The 14,467-nt window shown below is 41.1% G+C and overlaps 1 protein-coding gene across 3 annotated transcripts in view; it reads right to left on the bottom strand.

Moving 5' to 3' along the window:
* ADGB (androglobin) overlaps positions 1-14,467 on the bottom strand; it is a 161,149-nt gene that overhangs the window by 41,228 nt on the left and 105,454 nt on the right. For 2 of the 3 annotated variants that reach the window (XM_053291285.1, XM_053291302.1), the window contains 5 exons: positions 11,199-11,337; positions 8,505-8,619; positions 5,421-5,588; positions 4,272-4,407; positions 1,002-1,133 (listed from right to left, as the gene is read on the bottom strand). In XM_053291285.1, the coding sequence (XP_053147260.1) occupies positions 1,002-1,133; positions 4,272-4,407; positions 5,421-5,588; positions 8,505-8,619; positions 11,199-11,337 (690 nt within the window). The remainder of the gene's footprint in view (positions 1-1,001; positions 1,134-4,271; positions 4,408-5,420; positions 5,589-8,504; positions 8,620-11,198; positions 11,338-14,467) is intronic. The other variant, XM_053291292.1, reaches the window with a different exon arrangement.

The raw sequence follows: 14,467 nt of genomic DNA, 5'->3' as shown, positions 1-14,467 counted from the left end.
AAAGGAAGCTCCTGAATTTGCAGGGCGAAGAGGCAGGAGCCAGAATACCAATCCAGATTGCCTGGACTCAGTTTCAAAGTGAATCCCTGTACCAGGCAACTGTCATCTCAGTTGGAAGGAGGGGAGAAAACCCCAGGCACTTATCCATCAGGCCTATGATCTACCTTTGTGCTGTCTTTGCAGCAAGCAGTTTTTGCTGCAGATGCTGCCATGGTGTTGAAGACTGAAGGAGAAAAAGGTGTATCAGCCAAACACATTCAGCTTGCTAACTGAATTCCAAATGACCACAGAGCCACATCACATTGTTAGAATGTTTGCTTGTTTACTAAGGCATTTATATATTCCATTTTCATTTTTTAAACAATCCACAAGGTGACTAAGCTATATTTAAAAATCTATGTAAGGTATTCAAATCACAACATAATAAAAAACAAGCTCAAGATCAGCAACCATTCATCAAAACATCAGGGAATATTAACAGCCACAATGAATACCAATCAAAAGCAAAGCCAGTTGTGGCTACTGGATATATAGTTCAGAAGGAGAGAGAACCCTTCCCTCCACCTCCATCTGAGCATTGCATATCAGGATCCTGAATGAAGAGAAGTTACATGCATGCTGCCTTGATTTAAGAGAAGAGGTTGAAATGAAAAGAGAGAGTGTTTGGGTTGTATATGCAGGCACAGAGCTATTCATTTGAACAGAGCTGAAAAGAAGCAAGAGGGAGGGACTTTATTTGGTTGTGGATTTATTTCCTTGTTAAAATACTTGTTAAAGAATGGGATGAGTGTAGGAGGAATTCAAAGGAGTGGTGGAATGGAAGAAGCAGTATTAAATGACTGAAAGCTTCTTTTAATCTAGGGAATATAGCAGGACATTTGTTAAAACTGATACATAGATACAATGCAAAATGGTCTTCACAGCAGTTTGAGCCATAGGCTTTGTGTTTTCCTGCATGAAATAGCTTTAAAAACAAGAGAAATAAAGAAAAGAATCCTGACCTGGTCTTCTGCCATTCATTAGGAGCCTAACGTAAGTACCCCTCCAGGCAGCCTGAATTTTGAGCGCAGCTTTCTCTTCTTCAGGTGTAGGATCTTTGTTTTGCCAAATTGAAGTACTTAGTTCTGTAATTTCTGGAAAAAATATTAGTAGGTACATTTCATTTACATTTTCAGCTGGTATAGGAAGTGCTGGAACAGTGCTTTTCCAAGCACATTTTGATTCCCTTTTCACATACTTCAGTTTCTCAGCCTACTGGCCAACTCTTGCGTTTTGTGAACAACTGATTTATTATTACTATTATTTTAATGGTAAATGGTGGTTCTTCACAAAATGCAAAAGCTGGCCAGCAGGCTGAGATAATGACGCTAGGATGCTTCTCTACATATGGTCAGAGAGTCAAATTTCACAGGCTGGAATTCCAGAATCACACTGGTGTGTGAAAAGGCAGTCAGAATGTGCATGGAAAATTGCTGTTTCAGCACTTCATACTGCAATCTAGCAGAAGCAGCAGCAAACTTCTTTGAGAACTTTGTGTGTTGAAAGGGGGTATGTTAGCAATAGTAATAGGAGAAGGATGACCCTTGGGAAATTTCATGGGGGTTACTAATGAAATTTTTGATAAATTTCAGGAGTAACCCAGGGGAAGGGGAGGGGAGGGGGCTACTAGAGTGGTGATGATGGCAGTGTGTTTTCTGTTTTTACAGCAAATAGGTAGCTGTTACAGCTCTCAACTGTCAAAGAGCATTTCCAGGAGCAAGGAGAGAACAAAGAAATTTGCTGCAGCCTTGTGCAAGATTACCTGTGCTTGAGAAGCAGTGCGACTAGTGCTGTGCCCCAGAGGCGTATCTAGGGAAAATAGCACCTAGGGCAAGCACTGAAATTGCGCCCCCTGTCCAAACATCTGACACCCATCTTTCAGATAACTTTACCATAATATCATCTCAAAAATACAAGTCAAGCTCGTTAATCTTTTAATATTTCAAAAAATATTCAGCAGTGGATGTAGCCAGACCAAAAAATGCTGGAAAAATACAAATTTCAGTATGCTGGGGCTCATGAAATACCTAAATACTATGTGGAGGTATACTTGGAAAACTAAACAGAATTGCCTGTCTAATTCTCTACTATGCATTGTAGCATCACTATTACATAAGTTGTAAAAATAAATGGAGAATTTGACTTTCCCCATATACTCTGAAAATAATTAAAGTATATGCAGAGTAAACTGTGTCACTGCTTGGAATATATTCTAGTATTTCAGAAAGACAGTTAAAATGAGAGAAAGAGAGCAAGAAACTCCCAGTGGGTCTTAATACTAAGGATTTCACACTGATTCAAAGACAAACACACCATTAATAGACATATTATTAAGACATCACATTTAACTCACTTATCACAAGAAGCAAAGTAAGAGGAAATGAATACAATCCTAGCTCATAAGATTCAGCTCAGTATTCACAAGCCCTGATTCTCTGTACATAGTGTCAAACTAAATATGTGTACAATGACTTATATAATATTAAATCAATTTTTTGTAACCTGTAGCCCCTTCGGGGGGCTTCCTAAAGGCCGTGGGGGGGGTCTGCAAAGGTCCCCCCTCCCCCTGCTGGCCTCTAGGGCCTCACGGGGACCATTTGAGCATGTGCAGTGGCCATTTTTTTTAATGGCTGCTGAAAACAAAATGACCACCGTGCATGCTCAAATGGCCTCTGTGAATCCTGGCATGGCCTAGGGCCTCACAGATGTCATTTGAGCATGTGCGGTGGCCATTTTGTTTTCAGCAGCCATTTTTTAAAAAAAATTAATTTTAGAAAATGGTGCCCCCCTTCAAGTGGTGCCCGGGGCACGTGCCCTGCCTGCCCCACCCTATATACGCCCCTGCTGTGCCCATACTTTTGTTAGAAGCACACACGCACCATTAGTCAGGCTGTAACCCCAAATCTCTATGTTCAGAAGCAATATGCTGGTAGTTACCAGATGCTGAGAATAAGCAACAGGGGATACGTGATGTTATTATCTAGCTGGCCATTACTGAACAGAAAGTGCAGGACAAAAATGACTTGCTTTGGCTAGAAGAACTTATTCAACCTGGGCAGTTTCATTCTTAAAAGCAAGCATATTGTATTTACATTTAACAGTTTAGGAACATAAAGTGCAAACTGGTTTTTCACTCTTGTATAGGGTGCCAGACACATGTCTTGCAAGTTCAGATAAGTGATGTACTATTCTCTTTGTGTCAGGAGCAAATTTATGCTGAAATCCAATTAAAGTTCAATATCATATATAGGACTTGGATTATTGTTCTGGTCTTGCAAAGTACTTGAATGATTAAATTGGTGTTGAAAGAACTGTAATTGCAGGAGAACAGAAATAAATTGTGTTTTTCATGGACTGAGATATTCTACAATCAACAACAATAATAATTTTAATATTCTTTTCTTTGAAACATGGGAGAATTATAACTTAAGATTATACTTCAAGACCTGAAGAAACATACATTTATTCTATGTATTTTGTGTTCCCAAATAATGGCTTACCTTAATTTTTCCTAGTTTTACTATTAATAATTTCTCCAGCATCTTTAATGTGTTTCACGCACCTTAAGAAAAATACTAAGAGGTAGATCAATACTTTCAAAAACTTGGGTGATGGATAGGTTTGGTGAATTTACTCCAAATGAAAGCTCACATTAGTACCAATGACAGTGTTCTGGAGCAAACAACAGACATGGGGGACTGGGGCAAATAGCAGACATGTTAAAGCCCCCTCCTTCTGTGCCATGGTCCTGATAGAAAGCAAGCCTCCTATGGCTGCTCTTTATGGGACGGGGGGAAGCAGAGAAGTGCTAAGCACACACTTCTCATAATGTGTAGTTTGATGCTAAGAATATCAACAAAGGCTAGTGTTCGAGGGCCATAAAAGGTAAGGTATTAGTGCTCCTTCACTCTCATCCCAGCACTGATATTGCAGGAAGTTGTTTTGAGCCGCACGATGGACTCTTGCAATTGAAGACTGACAAACTTCAAGTTTACTGCACAATAAACAAATCAGTTCAATACTATAAAGCTCTGTTGATGCAGAATTACATCAGCCACATAATCTTAATGCAAGTTTTTAAAAAGTGGACACCATCAAATTCATAAGGGAATACCTGACTAATATTGTATCTCTGAATTGTGGTGTTAGGAATGGCCTTATTTCTACTTCTATATTATCACCAGAACATGGGCAATTTTTTTGACCGATTCGTTCAGTTCTTCATATACTACCTGAGGATGCAGTATCTTCAACAGACACATCACTGCGTTTAAAATCCGAAGTGAAACTTTTGTAAGCAAATTCATAGTTGGGAGGAATATCCCCTAAGATTTGTTTCATCAAATGCCAAAAAGCATTATTGAAAACCTAAAATATAAAAGAGAGATTGAGTTAACCAAGTTCTTTGGAATAAAGATTTATTTCTTTGCTACTCTTGTCATGTTCAGAGGAGCACTTTTGTGAAACAGGAGGGATACAGCTGCCCAGTGTGGCATATCCTGGCTCTAAAAACCCATGGTTTGCTCCCTCAGTGGTGGGAGGTTTTATTGAACTAGGGAGTGAGGACCTGTTCTGCAAGCACTGCTATTGGCCCCATCTCCTCATCACCCTCTCCTCGTTGCTCAAAAATCTTTTCTGTGTGGCACACTGGGGCAAGATTATCCTTTATCACCTATTGGTATTTAATTAATTTATTGATCAGTTAAGAATTAGATGAGGTATCCCTTTATTTATTATTTATTTATTTGACATATTTGTATTCCCTGGTTGCTTAGCACCCAGTTCTATGTTCTTCAGTCACTGAGCAACAGAGCACAGAATCATAGCTGCCCATCCCACTGAGATCAGTCTGGTTATATTGACTTCCAATCCTAGTAGCTCACTATAAGTTTATAGATCTAGGCTTTTTGTCAATACCAAAGAGAATCAAGACTTTTCAGTTCAAATTATCTGATGTGATGCTGCAATAAATAAGAGGGTATATTTACATAGGGTTATATGGGAGAACTATTATTATTATTAATTCGATTTCTATACTGCCCTTCCAAAAATGGCTCAGGGCGGTTTACACAGAGAGATAATAAATAAATAAGATGGCTCCCTGTCCCCAAAGGGCTCACATTCTAAAAAAAACACAAGACAGACACCAGCAACAGTCACTGGAGGTACTGTGCTGGGGGTGGATAGGGCCAGTTACTCTCCCCCTGCTAAATAAAGAGAATCACCAAGGTAAAAGGTGCCTCTTTGCCCAGTTAACAAAACAATGAATTTCAGTGATCAGGAGACTCAGTTAATGGGCCACAGTAGAAAACAATTACTCAGAGAACATATGCAAATCGTGCTATAGTTTAAGAAAAAAGGTTAGGTACTTGTTTTTTCACCTTGGAGTGTTCTCTAGCTATTCCTGTGCCATAAAGGCCAGGAGGGCAGTGTGCTAATTCCAGGCTCTTCATGGCTTCAGGAAGTTCTGATGCATTCCCAAAGTTAAGTAGCACATTTCCAATGGCTTTCATGATATTTGTGGCTTGTTCCATAAACCGGTAACTCTCCTGAGGAGAAAATGAACTATGATTGACCATTCAAATGTCATCAATACTACAACTCTGTGTGTGTGTGTGTGTGTGTGTGTGTGTGTGTGCGCGCGCGTGTGTGTGTGTGTGTGTGTGAAAACACAATCAATTAGGAATTACACAATCATTTAGGGAAACCTGCTCAATCCTCATTCCTGTTGTTATTGGTTTGAGGTCAAGTTAGGCGGTAACTGGTTTTCAAAATGTATTAAACATCAACACAGATATCAATCGTTTGAGAAGAAATCAGTGCTGTCAGGTTATCTTTTTATAGTTACATTATAAAGATTCTCTTGATTCAAGGAACTCAGAGTAAATGCACAAAAGATCCATATGTATCCTTGAGAGCTGTTGCCTAAACCACCACTATACTATAAAAAGTGGTTAGCTACTTGAACAGGGAACGGCATACACAGTGAAGGGGAGCCTCTTGAAGCAAATATACTTATGTTGGTCCTCTTTCCATTTCCTGTCCAAGATATCAAATCTGAGTCCTTGAAGAAATCTTGGGTCCTGATCCTAAATCAGGCCACATCCTAATTCTACATTCATTCCTGGTACTGATGGGGTACAGGGTTCTGGGTACAGGGTAACCCATGGGGTACAGGGTTCTGTTGTTTCTGAGGTATTCTGAGTGTAGATTCTATGATAGCAAATGAGATTTTCAGTGAGACACCATGAATCCACTCTAATTTGCTATCATAGAATCTACACTCAGAATACTTCAGAAACAACAGAACCGTGTACCCCATGGGTTAGAAACCCATGGGGGTAGTTGACACCCTATGTGCACTACACCACTACTCTCTCTGGGCCACCCCAGCACCCCCCAAGTGCACTTATGGGGCTGCTGAAAGCTCCATTATACCTTATGAGGAAAAACCTTAAAGACGCGTAAACATCAACAATTCACCAAAAATCAGCCCTCTGCCCAAATCCTTTGATATAATTCAGGTAGCTTCCTTGCCCCTACCTGGCACTACCACCAGCCCCACACTGCTCTAGGCCACCCCTTTCACCCTGACGTAAAGCAATACACCCTCCATTATACCTAATGGGGGAAAACCTTAAAGACGCGTAAACTTCAACAATTCACCAAAAATCAGCCCTTTGCCCAATTCCTTTCAAATAATTCTGATAGCTTCCTGGCCCCCCTTGGGCACTACCACCCACCACACTCTGCTCTAGGCCACCCCTTTGCCCCCGACGTGAAGCTATACATTTGCTGACACCTCCATGCTTCTTTATGGAGAAAAACCTTAAAGACGCGTAAACTTCAAAAATCACTTAAAAATCATCCCTTTGCCCAATTCCTTTCAAATAATTCTGTTAGCTTCCTTGCCCACCCTAGGAACTACCACCCACCACACTCCACTCTACGACACCCCTTTCCCCCCGACGTGAAGCTATACATTTGCTGCAATCCTAATTATTCTCTATGAGGAATTCAAAAATACTTTAACAATTCACCAATAATCAGAGGAGTGTCCAATTGCCTTGGGGTTTTGTGGGTGGTAGGCACCCCTGTCTGTCTACCACCCACCCTGCTTTTGTGCCCCTAGGTGCTCCACAATAGGGGATATGGACTGGTTCGGGTCCCATTATACTCTATGAGAAAAATAATTAAAAATATTTCAAATATTCATAAAAAATTGTAGGACTATCCGATTGCTTCAGGGTTTGGGTGGTTGTTGGCACCCATGGGTGCTCCACAATAAGGAATAATGGGCTGGTTCAAGTCCCATTATACCCTATGAGAAAAAATACAATTTTCAAAAATTCATAAAAAAAATCGTACGAGTGTCCAATTGCTTTGGGGTTTGGGTGACAGGTACCCCTGGGTGCCAGCTACCATCCTACCAATTTTTGGATGTCCAAACCAGTTCAAACCGGTTTGAATCAAACCACCCCCTGGTTCGGTTCGAATTCGAACCTGCAGCTCGAACCTGATGGCTGGTTTGGTTCGAATTTGAACCTTCAAACCACCCTGGTTCAAATTCAAACTGGTTCGAATTCAAACTGGTTCGCACATCCCTACCCAGGTCCAGTTCTCACACTGGATTTCCAGCTTTCGCTGGACATTCTTTGCCCAGTTTCAAATATTTATTCCTACTAACTGATGTGAAGATCTGAAAGCATAATAATGTTTGAAGTTGCAGACACCTGAACATTTTCCTCAAAAGGACTTTCTGCTACAACTGAAAGAATAAATGCAATAAGAACCCTTCTCTGAGGCTTACTAATTAAGTGTCCTGTGAAAGGTTCAAGTAATTTCCAACTGTCCCCATGTCAATTCAGACTACAATTGCACCTAGAGACATCCTTGTTCTACCTTTCAGGATGGAGCAGGATGAGAGCAGACATTTGTGCTGCAGAAGCAAGATACTGTATTGGCTGGAGCAGAGAGCTATTTGGAGCTGATATTAAGGCCTCATCCCATATAGGGGTGCTGCCAGGATAGAGATTATCTTTAAAAACTCGACATGTTAAGATTATGCATTTTTGACATTAAAAGTGACAGTTAATTTAAAAAGAGAGAGATTAGCAGGTGGATGTCACTAATCTCAATGTCAGGAGGCTTGGGTGGATTCAGGTTTCATGTCTGCTGGAAGTACATGCTCTCATGTCCTGATATTTTACAGATATCTTCCCTACTTTTCGCACTGGTGGTTGTGTGTACCTGCTTATAGTAACAGCAAATATCATTGTATCTATGTATGTATGCATATTGTTTCTTATTTTTAATTTAAAATAGAGTCTAGAAAAATGCTGCAGCATGAAAACTTTGCTGCATTATTTTTCAAAGCCAAGCACTGAGATTAAAAAATATTAGAGCTTTCTCAAGTCAATGGTGATCAAGGGGAATACAGCTCCAGTTGCTATGGTAATAAATACCTTTTCAAGATTTGGCAGAACAATATCCTCTTCACCAAACACACATGGCACCATACTACACAGATGGATATGATGCCCTATGGGAGAACTCGCAGTGAAAAGTAACACATGGCGCCTACATTTAAAAAACAAGCACACTAATAACTCAGTTAGAACAGTGATTCTAAACACTCTTAATGCAAGAAAAAACCTTCTCATCTGTTCTTTAGTTACTGTTTGGGTCTCAAGACATTTAATGGACAGAACAAAAGGAAAGTGTCTAAGACTATTTGGTAGGTCACAGATGTTTGTAGAAAGGCACTAAGCTAAGGCATATTGGCATTTTATTGACTTGCTGGTAAATACAAACATATTTCATTTTGCAACATAATCATTAAAGCTATGGAAAAAGGAACATAGGAAACTGACTTCTCCTAAGGCACAGCCGTGGCTCTACAGGGTTTCAGGCAGGAGTCTTTCCCACACCTACCTGGAGATGCCAGGGACTGACCTTCTGCATGCAAAGCACATGCTCTTTCACTGAGCTACAGCCCCATCCCCTAATGCAATACTTAATGTGATACGTAACGCAGGAAAAATTGCTAGTGGAATGCACTGGCTAAGGGTATGAGATGGGAAATCCCTGCTTTATTGTATTGTATTGTATTTATTATATTTGTATACCACCGCAATCTTGTGTCTCTGGGTGGTTCACGTGTCACTTCAGTCAAGTACTTGCTAGGTGGTCTAGGAGATGCACAAGTCTCTCAGCATCACTGTAAGCATGGCAAAATTAGACGGCTAGTGCAGCTCAGTGACTTGGAATAAGAGCAACTGAGTTGGGAATGTGGAAGTACCTGGTTGAAATTTCACCTTTGATCTGAACTCATGAGATAGTTTTTGACAAGGCAATATTACTGAGCCTTAGCCTCTACTTCTCCTTTGCAATATGGAAAATAACTGTAATGGCCTACCTTACAGTGTTGTAAGGATTATAAAACAATATATGTGAAGCATACACACATACACTGACGTCTTGCACATGACCTCTCTGGGGAGGGTGGGTGTTCTGCAGGGAAGGAAGGAGTTTGCCTGCCTTCCCCAACAGACAAGCAGCCGCTGTCCTCCCCACTGCGTGCCCACATGAGTGGCGGTGTGGCAGAGGTAGATGCTGGGAGCAAAAGATGCTTCCTCCCTCCCGCATCCCAGGGCGCCCCAGGGCACAAGCACAGTGGCTGCTCTCATTAAAGCAGCCACTGCACTCAGTGTGGCTGCTCCTTCTCCCTGGCTCACTGCCAGAAATGGCGGTGGGCTGGGCGGGAGTCATTTAACCCAGTGGTGATCGCTTAGGCCAGGGATGTCAAACTGTGGCCCTTCTGCAGATGTTGGCCTACAACTCCCATCACCCCTGGCTATTGGCCACTGTGGCTGGGGATTATGGGAGTTGTAGTCCAAAAACAGCTGGAGGGCCACAGTTTGACATCCCTGGCTTAGGCAATCTCTGGTTGAGGTTAAGTGAACCACGGGTTAACTTAATCTCAGCTAAATGGTGGGTTCGAAAGTGGGAATTGGCACTGGTGGAGTGCCAGGAGTGACCTCATGTGCCAGCACTTCACATATGTAGCCTAACCAAGGCTGGGCTGCATGTGTGAATACCCTTACTAAGGAAAGGTGTCAAGACAAGGAAAAGACAGGGTTTGTGGAGTCAAGAAAAGGAGAGCAGAAAAACCGGTGAACAAAAAATGAATAAAACTCTCAACACACTTGAAAACAATCAAACTGGTATAGAATATGTAACAAAAATCACCTTTATGAAATTGCCAAAGCCACCTGGCCAAATATGGACACTCAAGACAGGCGTGTCGCCAAAATGATGGTAAACTGACGCCTTATCCAATTGTGGTCAAACCACATGAATTGCCATCCCACAATGAAAACATCTTATAACACATACAAAAATTCAATGACACAATTCAAAGTAGAAATACAACATAGAGGACCAATAAATATACATATACAGAAAATTGGAGAACTGGTAAGTTGTATATATAGGTATCCAGGCAAAATCCAAGATGTCTTCAGGATAAGGAAATGTAATAAGTACATACAGTTCAGGTCATGAGTCCTTGAATCGGAAAAAAGCCAAGCAACATGCTCTATGAGATGTTATAAGTACATGCAGTTTGGGTCAAAAGTCCTTAATTCAGAAAAAAGCAAGCAATATGCTCTGTGATGACTGATGGTAGATGACAAATCAAACAAGGGAGAGCACACTACAGCCACCCTGGGATAAGGAGCTGTTTCGCAAAGCGCTTCATCAGGGGCTGTTTCCCATTGATACAGGATGAAGGTTGAGTAACATTACTATACATTCAAACTTTTCCAAGCATATTGAAGCCTCAGGGTTCACCTGAATTAAGGACTTTTGACCCGAACTGCATGTACATCTCACAGAGCACGTTGCTTGGCTTTTTCCCCCGATTCAAGGAATCGTGGCCAGTGGTTTGACCACAATTGGATAAGGCATCAGTTTACCATTGTTTTGGCGACATGCCTGTCTTGAGTGTCCACATTTGGCCAGGTGGCTTCGGCAATTTCATAAAGGTGATTTTTGTTACATATTCTATACCCGTTTGATTGTTTTCAAGTGTATTAAGAGTTTGTTTATTCATTTTTTGTTCACGAGTTGGAAAGGTGTAGCAGACCAGCACATACCCAGTAGGAAGGCTTATCACAGCAGCTTTAGTGGCATATGTATGGATCTTTAGGATTAATCGTCCTGGAGCAAGATTCTTCCATGAATAACTTTCAACCATGAGCAAGCCCTTGGATAAAGCTTCTTTTTGTGCAGCTGCTACAAAAAACAAACAAACCTGTACACACTATTCATACTACAGTATGAATACATTTTAACTTATCGATCTCTAGATATGCCTAGAGACAACCTGTACCTTGGTGCTCCTATCCAGCAAGGAATATAAATATTAGTATATAACTACCAATAATCAATCTTTGGATAGGATAGATTAAAGTGAAAGAAGAAAGAACCCTAATCAGCCTGCAATGATTTGGAAAATCACTACGCTTGCTGATCAAATACTATCCCTGATAGAAACAGAAATACACCAATATTTGTGCATCCCTACTACACACTTTCCCAGCTTCAGTAGCATACTCTATTCAGGAAAAAGAAGCATAGTATGCATTTTTCTCCTAAGTCACCATGCTGCTTAAGCCATTTAGTATATAAGGCAATGAGAAAGCTAGTCCCTAGCTCAGCGAATCAGGGCTTCATTTATAATTGCATGAAACTGAAACAACCACTTAGATAGAAACAAGTGATTCAACCTAAGTATCTCAGCCTAACCTACTTCAAAGGGTTGTTGTGAAGAGAAACTTAAATATGTACACCGCTCTGGGCACCTTTTTGGAAGAGCAGAATATAAATGTAAAAAATAAATAAATAATAATTTGGTTAATATGTGTATTATGGGTGGAGAGAGAAAACATTATTCTATCATGTTATTTCACCCAAACCATTCTGCCCTGGGGCATTCTATGGCTTCTTAAAGCTTTGCACAATTCATGCTAGAAGGGGCATTTTTATGCTTAGAACTACTTGTACAACAAGTGTGTCAGTTTCTTACTGAATCCTTGGGGGTGTGGGGTGGGAAATGGCAAAGTTATGAGGAACAGAAGTTGAAAAGCAGACATGAAACCTCAAAACCACAGCTGGGTCTTTCTCCCTGCTATCTTTATAATGGGATTTTCTGCATCTAAATAGGTGAGCACAGACTGACTCAATTTCTTCAGGAAAGGTCTACTTAGATAGACTATCTTCTGTATGAGTCTCTTGGATGAGTTTGTCAAATGAAATATGTTTTCAGTTTCTACAAATTGAGAAAATAGATGGCATCATAATGGCAAATTTGCATATGCCGACTTCAGTCTGAATGTTCATGAGGATAAAAGGAGAAAGGGAATAGAGTGAATGGGCAGAGAAGGGAGGGAGGAATAAACAGCCTCTGCTCTTCTTGTCTTTAGCCTTAGAAACAGCTGTGAAGGGCCTCTGGCAGGTCTGGCTGGTGAAATCTTTCACCTCTCCCAGAGAAGGAGAAATGTCTTGAAAGAGTAATCATTCAAGTTGAATGGTTTAACTCATGTCTCTGAGGTACATAGAATAGGCTTGATTACATAGGCCTTGCTTCTTAACTCTGGTTCTAGCTGCTTCATTTAACCTTGGAACTGGTAGGCCTCAGTGCTCCTGTGCAGCTTTTACCACCTTCCAACCTTGTTCCATGGAAGAGGGAAGGGCTGCTGAGTTCCTTCAGAGGGCCCAGGACTTTTAACCTTTGTATGACAGGCAGACATTCAACAGGTGCAACATTGCTTTACATATGAGGGTGGAAGCAGCAACTATTGATATTCTACCTGTACTTCAACAGCAAGTAATGCCCCAACTATAAAAATTCCTATGTTTCCACTATTCTGCTATATTTCCCTACATAAAGGGAAATAAATGCTATATAAAGAAGCAATTCTCAAGACTGCCAGGGTGCGCGGGTGGGTTGGGGTGTGGAAGGCAGGGTAAACCTTACCTTCTCCACAGACAATCAAGAATGGGCAGCCCTGCTCATGAAGCATGGAGCAGGGCAGAAGGATCCAGGAAAAACACGTTGCTCACCTGTAACTGATAATCTGGTAGTGATCCATTGTATTAATAAGGAATGGGTTCTGCGCCTGCACAGGGACCTCATGGGTAGATTAACTAGCTCCTCGTGACACCATTCTGCCATGCATGTGCTCCATGCTTCCGTTGAAACTGGAGGTTGGGGGTGCCTTTTCTCAGTTTCTTGCAGATCGCCATATCATGACGATCTTCTAGTGACCATACAAGGTAGTATTTAATTATTATTTTTAATACTACTGTTGCGGGGAGGTTTGGGAGGGTCTTATGAATACAACGGATCAGTACCAGATCATCAGTCACAGGTGAGCAACCTGTTTATCTGGATCGTGATCCGTTGCATTCATAAGGGATGGGTGATTCGTTAGCTTCTAAATAAAGTAGAGGGCACAGGAGACCCAGAAACCTACTGGAACACCCTTTTCAGAACACTTCTCCCAAATCTGGCCTGCTCAGCCAAACGCAGGTCAATGGCATAATGTTTTACGAACAGCTGCTGAGAATAATAATAATAATAATAATAATAATAATAATAATAATAATAATTCGATTTCTATACCGTCCTTCCAAAAATGGCTCAGGGCGGTTTACAAAGAGAAATAATAAATAAGATGGCTCCCTGTCCCCAAAGGGCTCACATTCTAAAAAGAAACATAAGACACACACCAGCAACAGTCACTGGAAGTACTGTGCTGGGGGTGGATCATGTTGCAACCGCACATATATCATCCTAATCCCCGACAGATGTGCTGCTGAGGCAGCGTATACTCTCGTTGAATGTGCTCTTATAGTATGTGGGGGATCCACACCCTGCTGCTTGTATGCTTGCACAATCAACTCTGCCAACCAATGTGCTAGTCTCTGTCTTGAGATTGGTTGGCCCTTGGCTTTTCCCTTGTAAGCTACAAAAAGTTTCTTTGTTCTCCTAATATTTCTTGTTTTTCCCAAATAGTATAACAGAGAATGACACACATCCAATGAGTGCAGCGCCTTCTCTAATGGCGACTCTGGATTTTGAAAGAAGGTACTGTATGTAGAATAATGTCTTGATTTTAATGAAAATCCATCACTATCTTAGGAAACTTGGATCCAGTCTCATGACTTCCTTATGTGGACAGAACTGAGTATAAGGGATGTCTGTATGCAACAACTCACTCACTGGCCTGGCAGTAATGATGGCAATTAGGAATGCTGTTTTCAGACTGACCAATTTGAGAGATGCCTCTCTCATTGGCTCAAAAGGGCCTTCAGTTAAGGATGACAAAACCAAGGACAAACTCCATTGATCCATTGGTTT

Source organism: Hemicordylus capensis, chromosome 1, assembly GCF_027244095.1.
Source record: "Hemicordylus capensis ecotype Gifberg chromosome 1, rHemCap1.1.pri, whole genome shotgun sequence".
NCBI classification, from domain to species: Eukaryota; Metazoa; Chordata; class Lepidosauria; order Squamata; family Cordylidae; genus Hemicordylus; species Hemicordylus capensis.
The sequence above is the reverse complement of the archived record's forward strand: the minus strand, read 5'-3'. Positions and strand labels throughout refer to the sequence as shown.